Source organism: Rutidosis leptorrhynchoides, chromosome 7 (genome assembly GCF_046630445.1).
Source record: "Rutidosis leptorrhynchoides isolate AG116_Rl617_1_P2 chromosome 7, CSIRO_AGI_Rlap_v1, whole genome shotgun sequence".
NCBI classification, from domain to species: domain Eukaryota; kingdom Viridiplantae; phylum Streptophyta; class Magnoliopsida; order Asterales; family Asteraceae; genus Rutidosis; species Rutidosis leptorrhynchoides.
Window position 1 is genome coordinate 277,352,533 of NC_092339.1, and position 18,393 is coordinate 277,370,925.

Here is an 18,393-nt window from a genome sequence, read left to right on the forward strand (position 1 = left end):
TTATTATGATTTGATAATATATAGGTTAAACCTATAACTCACCAACATTTTTGTTGACGTTTTAAGCATGTTTATTCTCAGGTGATTATTAAGAGCTTCCGCTGTTGCATACTAAAATAAGGACAAGGTTTGGAGTCCATGCTTGTATGATATTGTGTAAAAACTGCATTCAAGAAACTTATTTTTGATGTAATATATTCTTATTGTAAACCATTATGTAATGGTCGTGTGTAAACAATATATTTTAGATTATCATTATTTGATAATCTACGTAATGCTTTTTAAACCTTTATCGATAAAATAAAGGTTATGCTTGTTTTAAAAAATGAATGCAGTCTTTGAAAAACGTCTCATATAGAGGTCAAAACCTCGCGACGAAATCAATTAATATGGAACTTTTATAATCAATATGAACGGGACATTTCAAACAACAAGGGCTCTTTAACTCAAAAGAATTTTTAAAATTTTTTGACACTACGGGCTCTTAAATAATTCTTACACTTTTTCTATTTTTTAGTATCGCTGATTACATACTAATATGAACTGCAAATTACATTTTTTTTGCCCGGTTTTTTAAACACCCGTGCAACATACGGGCTTAAAAACCTATATATATATAAACCAATTTTTTTTTGTTGATTGTGGTTGAAAGTTATTATGGAAGTTTAAAATTCGTCAACACCACTAGCTCTTAAACTCAAAAAGAATTTTTAAAATTTGTCAACAACACGGGCTCTTAAACTCAAAAGAATTTTTAAAATTTGTCAACACCACGAGTTTCTAAATAATTCTTATACTTTTTTTATTTTTAAGTATCGATATTTACATAACAATATGAACTCTAAATTATATTTTTTATACGGTTTTTTATACACCCGTGCAACAGGCTCAAAAACCCAGTATATATATATATATATATATATATATATATATATATATATATATATATATATATATATATATATATAGAATAGATGTAGATAATAATTGATTACATAACAAAAATAAAATAAGTTGGGTACATCACCCCTGCTTAATCGACTTGCACATCAACACAAACACACACTGTTAAACCCTCAATCAAACCCCTTTCTCTTTCTAAAATCCTATTCTCTCTCTCTAACCTCCATAACTTCTCTTGCAAATCAACCGTAAAAAACATGGCGAACAATCCATCCGCCGTTAACTTCCTCACCAATCTAGCACGCGCCGCTTTCGGTCTCGGAACCGCCGCTACCATCGCCAATTCGTCCCTATACACCGTCGACGGCGGCCAACGCGCAGTTCTCTTTGACCGTTTCCGTGGAGTACTTGACGATACCGTCGGTGAAGGTACTCATTTTTTAATTCCATGGCTTCAAACGCCGTACATATTTGACATCCGTACAAGACCTCACACATTCTCTTCAATATCTGGCACAAAAGATCTCCAAATGGTTAACCTAACCCTACGTGTTCTATCTCGTCCAGAGGTCAACAAATTACCGTCAATTTTCAAAACCCTAGGTACCGAATACGACGAAAAAGTGCTTCCGTCTATCGGAAACGAAGTATTGAAAGCCGTTGTGGCTCAATTTAACGCTGATCAGTTACTTACTGAGCGTCCACAGGTTTCGGGTTTAGTTCGCGATAGTTTAGTTCGTAGGGCTCGGGATTTTAACATTTTGCTTGATGATGTTGCGATTACGCATTTATCGTATGGTGCGGAGTTTTCGAAGGCTGTGGAACAGAAGCAGGTGGCTCAACAGGAGGCTGAGAGGTCGAGGTTTGTGGTTGCGAAAGCGGAACAGGAACGTAGGGCTGCGATTATTAGGGCTGAAGGTGAGAGTGAGTCTGCTAAGTTGATTTCTGATGCTACTGCTGCTGCTGGTATGGGGTTGATTGAGCTTAGAAGGATTGAGGCTTCTAGGGAGATTTCGGCAACTTTGGCTAGGAGTAATAATGTCACTTATCTTCCGGGTAGTGGGAGTCAGATGCTTCTAGGGCTTAATCCGTCTCGCTAGACTGGTATGTTATGCTAAACTTCGATTTGATTTTTGATTTATTTGAACTCTATAATTGTTAATAGTGGATAATGTTTTCGAGTTTAGTTGTATATGAATGCTGTCTTATTTCATAGGGTGCCATAGGTTTTTCGATACTATTAGTATTAGTGAATTTACTTGTTTGATTTGGATTCTACACTTCACTTGTTAAGTTATTGAATGTGCTTTAAGTTATTGAATGTGCTTTAAGTAGACTTCCTGACTGTTGAAACTACAAGGAATTGTTGCATATAGAAGTATATGATTATAATAGATAGGTAGTTGTTGCTAACATGGGCTTCATAGAAGTATATGCTTATATGGAATATGAATCTTGATTTTGCAAACAATCAAATATCATCTTGTGTGTAATTGTTTATTTGATTGTTAAATATGATAGGATTGATAGGATGTTATGTTCTTTGACTGTTTAGTTCATTCACTATGAATTTGTTACATAAGGGGCCCTACTCTTTTAAGATTTTACTTGACAGTTCTGGTTACAATTAAAGACCATATGGTGTCTTGTTTCTCTTTTTACTTTTGGTTAAGTGAGTGCTATATATATACCTTTTGAAGTTTTAAAAATCTTGGTTGATGGGGGATATATATTACCAAGATGTGTGCTACTAAACGGGTAAACAGATGAGGTTCGAAAAATATTTTTTTTCTCTTATGTACGCGGCGTAACTAGGTTATCTATAACCGTTTTCGACCGTTTTCTTGGCCACTGTGTTACTAGATGACTTCATATTTTAATTGAAATGAAAAGCTGTGAAAGCAATGTTACTAATGTTAGGCGTGAAAAACATTGCCACATACTCTTCATTGTTTTAAAAAACCCCGATTACTCCCAATAATTCCCGATTATTCCTTTTTTAATAACAGGTCGATCTGATTTTCAAAATTCGTGTAATCAATTGGTCAATGTCAGATAAAAAGTCAAAATCGGATTTGTTGGTCAAAATTCAATTTAGTCATTAAAATCGGTCAATGTCAAAATTTGTCAATATATTAATATCAAGTCAAACAAGAATGTTAGAGGTTTTTGAAAAAATAACGTTGTATTAAAGCTTATCTTTATGACTTATATTTTCATAAATGATTTTGAAATATATACGTGGCTCTATTAATCGAGTCAACACAAGCATCAATTTATTGGCGACTTGACAGTTGCTTAGAGTTTAATTTGAATCTCAGGCAGGTTTAAGGGCATGTTTGGCAGAAAGCATTTTGAAGCTTTTAGCTTTTATCTTTTATGAAAAAGCTCCTAACTGATAAAAAGCTTGGTTTGGCATAAGAGCTTCTTGCTTTTAGAAATGGCAAAAAGCTCCTAATCTTAAACGCTATGTGAACCAGCTTTTGAAGATTTAAGTAAAGCTTTTTGTATCTTATTTACTAAATTAGCCTTCCTAATTACTTTATCGCCCTCCACGTTTTATAACATGTAGTGTTTCACGTAATAGACACCCACCTACAACATGTATTTTTCCCTAACTACACGTAAATAAACTTTTCATAATAACATAAAAATTGTGCCATTTACTTGAGAGCAATGCTGTAGCCTTACATAGTTCACCGTCTGTGATATGTTTGATGCATGGTAATGCATGTATATAAAAATTCTCCTGTATGTATCATATATATAGTGATAATAAAATCAAATTTTCTGCTTTAAAAAAAACATAAAAGATATAAGCCATTAGATCTAATCTACTAAATGTTAATACTTCTTGATTTAATTTAGCATTTAGTGTTATTTTTTCTCGTACCCATTTTTGTCTTTTTAATTTTTTTTTTAACAACTCCAGCTACTTTGCCAAACACTTAAATATGTCTAAAAAGCTTCAGCTAACAGCTACTAATTACCAGCTAACAGCTACCATCTACTAGCTTCCAGCTCCAGCTACCAGCTAGTTTTGCCAAACATACCCTAAAACCCATGGAAATTTGATTCTACCATTTTCATGGCATCTCTCACTTATCTTTTTTATTTTTATTTTTTTTATCTTTTAAACCTACTTATTGGTCGGAGGTCCATTCGGAAGCAATCTCTGTGTCTATAGAACATTGAGAGGGAGGACTTTCTTTACTCATGTGGAATTGGGTTTTGTTGTTGTTGTTGTTGACTTCTTGTTGATTTTGAAATATATATTATTTTAATTTATAAATAATTCAGTCCGATTAATTCCCGAATAGCCGATCACTCGAGTACTCCCCGAGTAGCGAGTCTTGCAACCTTGATACTCTCAAGTCAAATGCCTACTATGGTTTCTTGCCTGCTATTTTAGTTTATTACTCGGGTGTCGCATCCTATTATGGTAGCTTGATCTTGCAATCTCAAGTTTCAGACCCGAATCTTGTGTCACGAATTAAATGCAAAAACCTAACATGCTACTATAGATAGCAAATTCCCACCACTGTTAACATGTCATCATAATTCATAAGGATAGTTTTATTATTTAGGCAGACTAAACTACATACTCAAACCAAGCTTTTAAAAGTCGCTATGATGGGACTAGTCGGTAGGGTCCTTTTAGGCGGGGGGTGTTCACGGTCCGGTTTTGATTAAATCTCAAAGCAAACCGGCGTCCACGGTTTCATCATATATTAAACCAGATCAGACCGAGTAAGTTTTCTAACTGGACGTTTGATTCGTTTGGGGCGGTCCGGTTTTGTCGGTTTGACGGTTTCAAATTTTTATCTTTTTTCCTTTCATTTCCATATTATTTTGAGTATATTTTGTCTCGGTTTGTGACAAGAAAGGTATAACAAACACTTAATATTAGAACTCCTATGACATGGATTAGCTTAGCGCAATGTGTCAAGGTTCAAGATGGATAAGTGGTTCAGCTGCGGTATGTCATGTAACTAAAGGGATGCTCTTAATTCATGAGTTGAACTGTGTATATATGTTTTCCTGAGTTGCATAATGTCCTGTTGCTTGTTACCCTTTGTAATAGTAGTAATATGTATGTATGTGTACATTATGCAACTAAGGAACACATATATACACAGTTGCATATATGCTTGTTACCCTTTGTAATAGCAATAACATACATGCATACATAAATCATATGTATTAATTAATGAAACTTACTTTCTTGCTGTATAATAATTATCTACCATATATATTATATTTGTTTATATACATATGATTTATGAACATATTAACATATTACATATAGTCCGGTCCGGTCCGGTTTAACCGGTCGGTGGCCTAATAAAACCGTAAACTAGACCGAGTTTCGCGGTTTGTTGATTTTTCAAATTGGCGACCGGACAACTAATATCCAAAACTGGACCGAACCAACTAAATCGATACGGTCCGGCCAGTTTTTGCGGTTTAACGGTTTTATGAACACCCCTTACTTGTAGGCATTTTGGTCAAATTGCTACGAGTATATTTTTATAAATATAGTAGATAGTGGATTTAATTGGTTCTCATATGAGTATATGACTATGAGCATAATCTAATCTGACAAATAGTCAAGAACATATCTCAGATCTACGATTTCCGTTCTTTGATTTCGTTGAATTGATGAGTTCAATTGGATTAAAATGATATTCTGCAATATGAAGTTCACGAACAGATAATGTGAAGGACCAATAAAATTAGAGTTTGTAAATATGAGGGATCAATAATGTAATTATTTAGAAATGAAAGTAGAGTGACCTTGCAATATGAAGTTCACGAACAGATAATGTGAAGGACCAATAAAATTAGAGTTTGTAAATATGAGGGATCAATAATGTAATTATTTAGAAATGAAAGTAGAGTAACCTTGAAGTTTACCTGTTATAACAGGTTAAATACATACAATAGAACAATTTAAATAGTTGAATGCATACAATAGGAGATTTGGAAGTTGGATGCATACAATAGGAATTTAGTGAAAGTTCAATGCATTTTCAAACAATATTCCCTTATTTGTATTGATAATTACAAAGAGTATGGCTCTTTTTTTGGGTTAACAGAAAGCGTCAATTTACTGGCATCATGACTGCCGTTTAGAGCCTAAATTGAATTCCAGGCAGGATTTAAAACCCATGGAAATTTGATTCTACCATTTTCATGGCGTCTCAATTTTATTTTTACTATTTAAAAAAAAAAAAATCTCCTACTTACTTACTGGCCGGAGGTCCATTCGGAAGCATTCTCTTTATCCGTCGAGTAGAGAGAGGGATGACTTTCTCTACTTTTGAGAGTGTTTTTACTTTAGTTGGAGAAATGACCTGTCTTTATTCTCGGATAGGGGAAGGATTATCTATATCTCATCTCCACATACACCACTCATGTGGTATTGGGTTTTGTTGTTGTTGTATAATTACAAAGAGTAGTGATTGGTATGATGAGTATGTATATGTAAATAGAATAAAATGTTCGACCTGTTTAAAGTATTACCGTGTAGAGAGACCATTTTGATCTAACATTACCCACCAATAACTGAGTTTGACATTATCAAACATCCCCCAAATAAACTAAATCTCAAGTGTATTTGTTTCTGCCTAATTGCTATTGTTAATTGTTGTGATGAGTTATGTAGGTCGCCCAAAGTTGTATTATCTGACATAATTTATGTTGATGTCTAGTAGAAAGTTAAAAGGGATAATAACATGATGTTACTTGTAGCAAACAAAAGTTTGTATACGTCATCTGAATAATTTTGAATTCAATTTTACACACCCTTAATTGTAATGTTAATACTTTGTTATCCATTTACTTTATCTTACATTTTGCTGCATTTAAATGCTCGCAGGGCTGAATCTCTGATAGCTTAAAGGCAAAGTGCATTTCTATCGTTCTCTTCTATATTTTACCATTTTAGCTTATTCTTCGAGATTTAGATGTTGGAAAAAACTCGAAGACATTGATGTTTAACCTTTTGAGAGAATAACGGGAGCTACCTTTTCGGCGTTACTTTGCTGAGTTAGTCTGTGATGTATTGGTTTCTGTTTCACGTTTCCAAGTTTATCTCTTATAGGAAACATTTTTGTTGCCATTAATTTCATAATTTTAACAAATGGCATTTATATGTTTGTTGAATGCACTTTGTTATGTGAGATCGACTTGGCATATGAAATTGACATTTACCCAACTCCACGAGCTGTATATTTTTCAGTCCCTGTTGATGTTTGTCATTTTATATACGTTAGGCATATATTTGAAACGATAGAAAGCAGATGAATTATTGATGTTAACAAGATGCATTATGTTCCACAATAATTATTGTTTCCTAAACTTACAATATAATATTTTCTTTGTTCATAAAGTTTTACTTACCATATTCCCTTTGCTACAGTCTCACTCAAGAGCCTAAATAACAACCATTTCTAGAACAAACGAAACACCAACCGCTCATATTACAACCAACCACTTCAATGTACTTATTACAACACAATAACAGTAACTATCGTATGATGGCCTAATAGTTGGTGTCCTTATACCCTTTGAAGCCACAGTCTCACTTAAGAGGCTAAATAACAACCATTTCTAAAATAACACATTTGACGTCGGGTAATGGTGGTTCTTTGATTTAGTTAAAGACAAAATGACCGACGAAGCTTTCGCCGCATTTGATGTTATGATGAGGTGTAGGCCAAGAGCGAACTGGTTACGATTAGTCTTATTAATTCTAGCGAGATCCCACGTGCGCCGTTTAAAGATAAGAATCAACAAAAGTGGAAGAAAAAAATGTTCAACGCGCAGATGTGAAAGAATTCGGCGTGTTCATTAAGGATATTTGAGTTCGTTTTAATCGGTGTTCATATTTCGTAGCATACTTTTGGTTTCGGAGTTCGTTTGTTTTTGTTAGTAAAATGTTTTGGTTTTGTTTCGGTTTAAGTAAGATGATGTTTGATATAATAGTTCGTTTGTTAGCCGATTTCTTAGTATGAGACTCATCGAGGTTCTCCCTTGTGTCTCTTGTTGAATTCGTTTTTTTTTTTTTTGAAAACATTTTCTGTTTCATAAAAGTTTTCTTTAGTTTTGCCAAAAGAAAAAAATTGCAACACATTTTGAGGTGACCAGATAAACATAATATAACTCAATTAAGAGGTGGTGTACAATAATTAACTTAATGTTATGAATTCAAATGATTAACTTATTATGACAATAACCATTAACCATAACCATTTATATGATAACACAATTACTTATTATCATTAATCATTAATATTATAAATTCAAATGATTAACTTGATGCTTTGTGTATCAAGTGTTCATTTTAGATGCCAGTTTAGCCATACCATTATCATGAATTGAAGATCCGTTCAGTGCTACGGAATCAAAACAATTGCAATCACTCAAAATTGTGAAATACGTGACGGTTTCACGATTACAGGATATGAAAACCAGATTACATTAATTAATAACTCTAATTATTCCTCAAACAACTTCACAACCATGAAGCTGATTTACTCCTTCAGTCACATAGCTACACGAGCAGCTCAAGACTTGGACATATGACGGATCAAGTCCACAACACGGTTACTGCAACACATTCAATAATCACCTTATGCCACATATAAATATACATACAATTACATGCAAATATATACACACGACATAACAAATCCAAAATGAAGAAAGACCGTACCTGTATCCCCATTCGTTGTCATACCAAGAAACAACCTTCACAAAATTGTCATTCAGTGCAATTCCAGCTTTCGCATCAAATATGCTAGACCTGTTGCAACTCAATATCAGCATAATTATTTTAAGCACATTTTTATTTGATTAAACATTCAAATGCAAGGCTAGTAATAAATCGACACTTGCCTGCAGTCACCAACAAAGTCTGTCGACACAACATCATCTTCTGTGTAACCCAAAATTCCCTTCAGACTTCCCTCAGACTCAGCCCTAAACAATCCCAACAAAATATAAATATAATAAAAAATAAAAATTCAATCAAATAACTAATTAGCACAAATTTAAAATACTGATTAAACTTTTTTATTTTTATTTTTTACTTGATAGCAGCCTTGATATCATCATAAGAGGCGGGCTTCTCGAGCCTAGCAGTAAGGTCAACGACAGAGACATCAACAGTAGGAACACGGAATGCCATTCCCGTAAGTTTCCCATTTAGAGCAGGAAGAACTTTTCCAACAGCCTTCATTTATTTACAATAAAAATAAAAAATAAATTATTGATTTAGCGGAAACATATTTTCAGATACAAGTTTAATAGCTGCAATTATATACCTTAGCAGCTCCAGTGCTGCTCGGAATGATGTTGAATGAAGCAGCTCTTCCCCCTCTCCAATCCTTCATCGATGGACCATCAACAGTCTTCTGAGTTGCTGAATCATACACAAACTAATTAGCCACCATAAAACATAAAATATATATTTAAATTTATTTTAAAATAAAAATCGTACGGTATTTGGAAAGCATATGCTGCTAAGTGCTAACCTGTGATGGAGTGAACAGTGGTCATAAGGCCTTCCACAATACCAAATTTGTCATGAATAACCTGTTTACAATACAAAAAGCAAGAAATTAATTTATATATAATTTTAAATCAACAAATCTGTTTCAGGTTGGAAAAAAAATTAACCTTTGCTAATGGAGCAAGACAGTTAGTAGTGCAACTAGCATTAGAAACAATGGTGATATCAGATTTGTACTCTTTCTCATTAACACCCATCACAAACATGGGTGCATTTGCACTTGGAGCCGAAATAACCACCTTTTTCGCACCTCCCTAATAAACCACAAAATTAACCATCACTAACTATAATTGCATATACATATGAGCTAGTTTAAGTAAAACAAATTAACCATAAGGTATAACAAAAAAAAATAATGATACGAAACGTGACAATTTGTCCATCAGTATGCATAAAATAAAGTGACCTACAATGCACACGATGCACAAATTGTCATGTTTCAACCAAATTAACAATGACTATGCAGACCTTCAAATGAGCAGCAGCCTTGTCCTTATCGGTGAAAACGCCAGTCGACTCCACAACATATTCAGCTCCAGCTTCACCCCAAGGGATCTCCTCAGGATTTCTTTAATTAATCAATAAAAAAAAATATAATTTACTTTCATAATTTATAAGCTTTCAATTAATTTGAAATTAACAATAATTTAATAATAATAACAATAATTAAAAGACTTACTTCATGCCAAAAATGGAAACAGGCCTATCACCAAATAAAAGAGTTTTTTCATCCTTCACTTTAATCTCATCTTTCTTCCATTGTCCATGAACACTATCATATTTAAACATGTAAATCTGTACAAAATTACATTATATATTCATTATAAACATATCAATTCAGGCAAAATAATGTCATATAAAAAGTTATCAATGCAAAATATGTACCATGTAATCTGTAGTAATGAAAGGATCATTAACAGCAACAAGTTCAACATCATCACTCTGTAACGCAACTCTCGCTACCAACCGTCCGATTCTACCGAATCCTGTACGGAACAATAAAAACATTACAAAAATACACAAATTAATTCAATTTTTATCGATTACGATTAAAAGGACTGATAACGTTGAATAATTGTTATGTATAATGTATAATTACCGTTGATTCCGATCTTAATTTTGGCCATGCTTGATTTATAAAATTAAGGAAGTGTAATGAGATTGAGTAGTAGTTATGGTGGAGATGAAATTAGGGCTAAATGTTAAGGTACGTAGATATAATAGGGAACAAATATTGTTTAACGGTTGGTAGTAAAAGGCGGTAGTTTGAATCGAATGTAGACCGTGAATTTCGCTCAACGTGAAGATTGCTCCGGCGTGCTTGCCGGAGATTGGAATGTTCAGGTAAGTCCCTCATCTTATTGACTATAGAATTTGTAGCCCCTCAAATATGATATGTTTATAATTCTTTTTAAAACTTTTTTTTTTTTTTTTTTTTTTTTTTTTTTTTTGAACAGCGATTGGGATCACCCGAGGGGGACTTTAACCACCCGTTGCGATCATCTCCCATTTTGACTATGCCGATGCAGCGATAAACCCCGCCCCCATCGCTGCTCGGGAGGAAACCTTATAACCGATCTAAGGGCACGGCCAAGTAAAACTTTATTTGATGAGTAAGAAAATATATTTACACTTCCATTTTAAGAGACTTCTCTATTCTCTATGGTTTTTACTTACTTCTCTGCCAAAATTCTAAGTGCGTTTTTGTTTTTTCGCACTAAAAATTTAGGGAAATCATGTAGTAAATGGTTGAAATACTTAATTGAAAAAAAATGCTTCATACACATTTTCTCAAAGTGTATCATCACACCCTTATACAAATCTTATATGAAAAAGTGCTTCATATTTGGGTCATATTCAGTTGCACATTTTGCACATGTACCGAAAACGCTGCTATTGATATTGATCATGCAAGTAAATTTTTACTAGTAAATGTGTTATCTTATTTCCATAGTTATAAATGATAAGTTTTATCACAAAACTTAACAAGTCTATTGTTTGTAGAACAAATCTAGTTTTATTTTATGAAATAAGTAATATAGATATATATCATAAGAAATGATATACGTTTGATGTGTAATTTATACGAGGGATGTCAATAGATCGGATATGAATCGGGTGATGTCATATCCATATTCATATCCATTTAGTTTTTGTTCATCCATATCCATATCCATATCCATATCCATTTAGTCTCAGGTCATCCGTCCATATCCATATCCAGTGGATTAAGCAGGTTAATGGATATTCAATGGATATTAAAAAAAAGTTATAATATTTACTAGTATGCGATTAAAACAAAAACGTAGTATATCAAAAATAATTATAGCATGACATAATCAAATTATATCCATAAAAATGTGTACTCTTGTCGAAGATATAATAAAATTTATTAAATTTACTATAAAACATTGATTATGAAAAATTAAATATGAAATTTGTAAGTTTATTTTGTTAGATATATATATTTTATTATAATATATTATAGTTATTTCATTATAGGGTTGAAAGTAAAATGTAAATCTAACGGTAAATGAGCTTGTAATAGTAAATATGTAAGCATATATCTATATCTATATTTATGTATTTGTATTTGTATATGTATTTCGGGTGGTAATGGATATATTCATGGATGAAAGTTTTCATCCATGTCCATATCTATATCCATTTAGGTTCATCCATATCCGTATCCATATCCATTTAGGTTCACCCATATACATTACGAAGCGGGTGGATCGGATGAATATTCACCGGATCGGGTGGCCATTGTCATCCCTAATTTATACTCTAAAAATAACTAGCAAATACTACCCAATAATTATTACACAATACAGGCAACTAATCCCGATCGTGCAATAATTTATAAGTAATGTTGACCAGTTCGTCCACAGAGAACAGTTTTATCAGAAACTTTAACTTGTAATTATTCTAGTAAAAATGGGGTTGTTTTGTTTAGAAAAACAATCGCGTAATAAATATTAGATAGAATTCAATAAAGACAATGGTATCAACTTAGAATCAATTCCCTCGGATCAGGATTGCTATTAAGTTCACTTTTAAACAATTATGATAGAGGTAACACTGTAATTATCTCTCAATTCTCTTCTCACAGATTATCAACTAAATCCTTAGCTCAACTCTCGTTGATCCTAATTCTCTAATCTAGTTACCAAGATATTAATCAATATATTAATCTAGCTTGAATTGCTTCGGTCTCCTTAACAAATCCACAATTATCAAGGTATCTCACGGTTTAGTTACTAGTTGTTTAATTATACCGGTCTCCCTTATATAATTAACCAAAAGCCTAAGCTATTCACGTTCAATAACCTAGTAAAGATCACCACTCATTCAACTCTCGTTGACTAGTTAATAATCTCCGCAAATTCAACTAGTTGATTAACCCTAATAACTGTCGTTCTTAGCCAACCAATATAAGAATAATGAGATCTAATCGTTTAATTCATAATATAGCAATCCTTCACCTTAGTTCAATCATCTAAGTAGATACAACTAATTTAGCTACTCATATTAAAGCAAAGAACAATAGAGAATAAAAGATAAACCATTGAAATCATTAAATTGAATGTAAATAAAAGTATTGAAAGATTAACACTAACCAAAATTGTTACAATAATGTAAAAACAATGAAAAGTTGATAGGAAAGCTATAAAATTCGTAACCTAGTTGTTGGAGCACCAAAATTCGTAATAGAAAAACTGATTACCTTCTAAAAAGGGTTAGAAACGCGTATTTATAGTAAAACAAAAACTGAAGTCGGCCGGTAATCTCGCGATCGCATCACAACAAATCGCGATCGCGAGTCTTTATAAAAATCGCGGCAGCATTAAATGGAATCGCGACCGCGAGTCTTCTTGATCTCTGTTTCCGAAGTTCTGTTAACGTAATGCGGACGCGAGATTTAAATCACGAGAAAACCCAAAATCGCGACCGCATCAATGAGTATTGCGGCCGTGAGATGTCCTGTTTCGACCAGTATTTTTTTCTGTTTCACTTTTATACTTTGACACTTCGTTTTGACTTTCGATTTCTTTTTGAATGTACTGAACTTTCACCCAAATATCCTTCAAAACCATATAACTCTTCAAACAATCTCGTAGGAATGTAACAACTCAAACTTTAACAATTCTTTCACCATTTCTTCAATTTATATCCAAAAACCAAGTAAAAACGAACCGATATTGCGAGTAAGATTAAGTATAAACGAGGCAATATCAACGTTCTCAGAAAAAAATCTTAGAAAGAAATACAAGCAAGTTGTGGTAGATATTCACTTTAGAACGGAAAACACATATACCCAATTACAAATTTTTCATCACGGGAATCGAATGAAAGGACCCGTTCATATACATTATAAACGATTCACAATAGTTGATTTCATCGCGAGGTATTTGACCTCTATATGATACATTTTACAAACATTGAATTCGTTTTTAAAAGACAAACTTTCTTTACATCGAGAATTGATAGGCATGCATACCATTTCATAATATCCACTATCCAACTATTATTGACTTAATAATAATCTTGATGAACTCAATGACTCGAATGCAACGTCTTTCGAAATATACCATGAATGACTCCAAGTAAGATCTCTAAAATGAGCAAATGCACAACGGAAGATTTCTTTAATACCTGAGAATAAACATGCTTTAAAGTGTCAACCAAAAGATTGGTGAGTTAATTAGTTTATCATAATCATTCATTTCCATCATTTTAATAGATCACAAGAATTTCATTTCCATTTCTCATAAATATACGTCCCATGCATAGAGAAAAAAATCATTCATATGGATTGAACACCTGGTAACCAACATTAACAAGATGCATATAAGAATATCCCCATCATTCCGGGACACCCATCGGACATGATATAAAAACTCGAAGTACTAAAGCATCCGCTACAACGGATGGGGTTTGTTGGACCCAATAGATCTATCTTTAGGATTCGCGTCAATTAGGGGTGCACTAATTCTCAAAATTAGTGATGTTCCCTAATTCTTAGGCTACCAAGCAAAAGGGGTATATTCGGCTTCGATCATTCAACCATATAATGTAGTTTCGATTACTTGTGTCTATTTCGTAAAACATTTATAAAAATTCGCATGTATTCTCAGCTCAAAAATATAAAGAGTAAAAAGGCAAATAAAACTCACCATACTGTATTTCGTAGTAAAAATACATATAACATCATTGAACAAGTGCAAGGTTGGCCTCGGATTCACGAACCTATATTAATTATATATATATATATATATATATATATATATATATATATATATATATATATATATATATATATATATAGTGTGTGTGTTGGTCAATATTTGTCTAACAATTTAGGTTAGGTCATAGTGTATCACAATCCTAATGCTCGAGACTAATATGCGACAGTCAACAAAAAGTCAACTTGACCCAAAATGATTTCCAAAATCCATACATGATTAACATATAACTTAAATATCATCATTATATATATATTTAATATTTTTAACAGGTTTTATGAAAGTAATTAATAAAAGTCATTTGTTAATAAAAATTTATATTTAAAATTTATATTTAAAATTTATATATGATAAAAGTATACTTTTATATATCTTAAGTAATAAAATTTATAAAGTTCATTTAATATAACGATAGGTATTATTAATGTAAATATGTTACGTATAATAAAATATCTTTGTATTACATATTTATTTGATAAAATAACATTGATAATAATAATAAGTAAAAGTTGTGTTAAATAATAATTATTATTATTCTATTAATAAAAATATCAATATTTATATTTACTAAAAGTGATATTATGATAAAACGATAATTCTAATTATGATAACTTTAATATTTACAATACTTTTAATATTAACTTTAAAATAATAACTCTATTTAAAATGATAATGATAATGATATTTTATAATAACAATGACATTTCTATTAAAATGATAATTTTCGTTAAAATGATAGTTTTAATACTAATGATACATTTAATAATAATAGTAATAATAAAAATAAGAACGGTAATTTTATCTAAATCAATATCTTACAATATTTTAATTTCAGCATGATACTCATACTCATTATTTTCTAATCGATTCGTTTAATAACTTTTAATCGTCTTTTATATCGCGTTCATGTTAATGATAATAATAGTAATCATAATAATTAGGTGTTACTAATATTAGTTTTTAATTATAATGATCATAAATATTATGATAATATTAATGATAACACGTAATTATAACTTTAACGATAATAACGATAGTAATAATAATAAAAATAACAATTTTTAATGATGATACCTTTTATTGATAATGATAATAACAATAATAATAATAATAATAATAATAATAATAATAATAATAATAATAATAATAATATTAATAATGATAATTAGATAAAAACTATAACGACGATAATAACGACGATAATAATAATCATTTTTGATAATAATACAAAAATTCAATTGACTATAACTTCTAATCCGTTCATCGAAATCATTCGATATCTAAATGAAAAGTTCTTAATTTTTCGCTAGCTTTCCAACGACATACATATCTTATACCTTATCTTAACCGCATATGTAACTAATTCAGGATTCAACATAACCTATCTAATGGCAATATCAAAAGTACAAGCATGCATAATCCTATATACTCGAGCACTAGTCAGGGATACACTATTAGTATGTAAAAATTAAATTATGAGTACTCACGTATCAATATTAAGATTCAATATTGCAGGAAAGTTACATAGACGCAACAGAGAGGATAAACACTAGATTGACCTCACGAGCATACCTATGAACCATACCCATCACCTCCATAGCTATAACCCATAATTTCCTTAGCCCTATCCTACCCTAAAAACTTATTTTGAAATTACGCGAGCAGCACCTCGTCGTAGTATTTTATGTATAATACTACTAATAATAATAATACTCCTAACCATAAGATTAATATTAATCTTAATAATAATAATATTTGTAATAATAGTAATTATAAATAATAGATATATAGAGAGATTTAGAGACGAGATAGATGAATGAATAAATATAAATCAGAAACTGGGTACGTTCGACATTTAAAGGGATTTAACCTCACCAACTATATCATGCGATCACATGAGGTTGTGAGGGGGAACCCATGCGATCGCATGAGGCCCTCTTACAGCTCATGTTCGATTGTTTGATGCACCGACGGTTTATATTAATATTTAATATATAATATATTTAATTTATATAATAACTTATATATTATATTATATTTACGTTCATGGTAAAAATGTAATTTTTACTCACATGACACGGACGTTGTCTCTCGACTCATGTCTCGGTTCCGGTTTCTCGAACGACCTTTCGTACGTTTAGGAAACTAACACTTTTCGTTACGCGACGTGTACCTTTTATAAAAATTAGATTTTAACGTCGATGAATCATATTATAATAAATGTAACTTATATATTTGAGTGTTGTGGTCATTTGCTTCTATAAATCAGGGGCTCGCTGTTTATCAAAATATATTATTTTAACTCAGGATGTTTTATGACCAAGTTAAAATATATAGATACATATATATATATTTTTATTTAGAATTGTAAATTCATACATAATATATATGTTTGAAATATTTATCGAATAATATAATATTTAGTCTCTCAAACTATTTATATTTCAAAGTTCATTTTAAATTTCGTTTAGAAAATATTATAATACTTATCGTTTATACTTTATAACTTAATTTTGATATACTTCGTTTATGCACCATTATTTATTTTAACTTCTAAAACGTTCTAAATAATATGACTAAGTATCCATCGAAACAATAACCAATTGTTACAATCGTTCATTTAATTAATTTGAAAACATATATATTTAATGAACATGTTTTAAATACAATTTGCGAGTTTTCTATATATTTAACAACTAATCTCCTAGTTCACGTTATTTAAACAAGGACGTTTAAATTATCAAGTTCCATTACATCATAAAGCGTTTTCGCACGTTTAGAAAATAAATCAATCAAGTTTTATGGAATTAAATCTTCCACTATCCTTTGTCTAACACTCAATGATTGACAATTTGTTCTTACTCGTAAATCACTTTATCATTTTCTGAATATTGTTAAAATGGGAAGATTTCTCAAATCGATGTGGACCACTCAACAGAGACTCGTAATCACAATTCAATGTATCTGATAATTCAATCATTCGATATTATCTTCTAATTCCGATGATAACTATTTTTGAAATAATTACGTTCGTTTAAAGTATTATACGTTTAAATACTTTGTTGACATTTTCAAGTTATAATATATATATACACATATACATATATAATCATATACGTTCATTTAATGGTTCGTGAATCATTGGAATTTAGTCGAGGTTTAAATGAATGTAAAAACATAGTTTAAAACTCTTGAGATTCAACTTAACAACCTTTGCTTATCGTGTCGGAATAATATAAAGATAAATTTTAAATTTTTTCAGAAATTTCCGGGTCATCACAGTACCTACCCGTTAAAGAAATTTCGTCCCGAAATTTGATTGGGCTGGTCATGGCTGACAATAAGTATGTTTTCATGATGCATATATGCTAAAGTTTAGGGTTTTATCATCATTGAGTAATAAGGATAAAACCATTTGAATTTGTGAAGAGTACGAGTGAAGCTATTACCAAAAGAGTGAAATGGGTAGGTATAGATTCGTCATATCTTTTGACGTGGATAGGATTGATTTCCAAGTTTAAGAGAATTGAAGAAAATCTTCGTAATAAGATTTAATTCTTCGGTAATCAAGGGAATTAGGATCCGCTTTAAATGAGATCATCTGTTTTGATTTCTCTGTAGGATATTTTACTATAAATCCACCTCTTTTGTTTCCTTACAACTCAC

At 31.3% G+C, this 18,393-nt stretch overlaps 2 protein-coding genes across 2 annotated transcripts; one reads left to right on the forward strand and one right to left on the reverse strand.

Annotated features, from left to right (window-relative positions):
- Positions 1-1,118: 1,118 nt before the first annotated feature.
- Positions 1,119-7,205, forward strand: LOC139857987 (prohibitin-3, mitochondrial-like). Its single transcript, XM_071846838.1, has 2 exons — positions 1,119-2,007; positions 6,785-7,205. Exon 1 carries the CDS (start codon positions 1,161-1,163, stop codon positions 2,001-2,003), a length of 843 nt encoding a protein of 280 aa, XP_071702939.1. The 5' UTR covers positions 1,119-1,160; the 3' UTR covers positions 2,004-2,007; positions 6,785-7,205.
- A 1,034-nt stretch (positions 7,206-8,239) lies between these two features.
- Positions 8,240-10,852, reverse strand: LOC139857619 (glyceraldehyde-3-phosphate dehydrogenase, cytosolic-like). Its single transcript, XM_071846435.1, has 11 exons — positions 10,581-10,852; positions 10,367-10,467; positions 10,161-10,276; positions 9,950-10,049; positions 9,589-9,735; positions 9,444-9,504; positions 9,234-9,331; positions 9,000-9,142; positions 8,806-8,889; positions 8,624-8,713; positions 8,240-8,517 (listed from the first exon to the last, which is right to left on the reverse strand). The coding sequence occupies exons 1-11, from the start codon at positions 10,606-10,608 to the stop codon at positions 8,475-8,477; spliced, it is 1,011 nt and encodes a 336-aa protein (XP_071702536.1). The 5' UTR covers positions 10,609-10,852; the 3' UTR covers positions 8,240-8,474.
- Between the last annotated feature and the right edge of the window lie 7,541 nt (positions 10,853-18,393).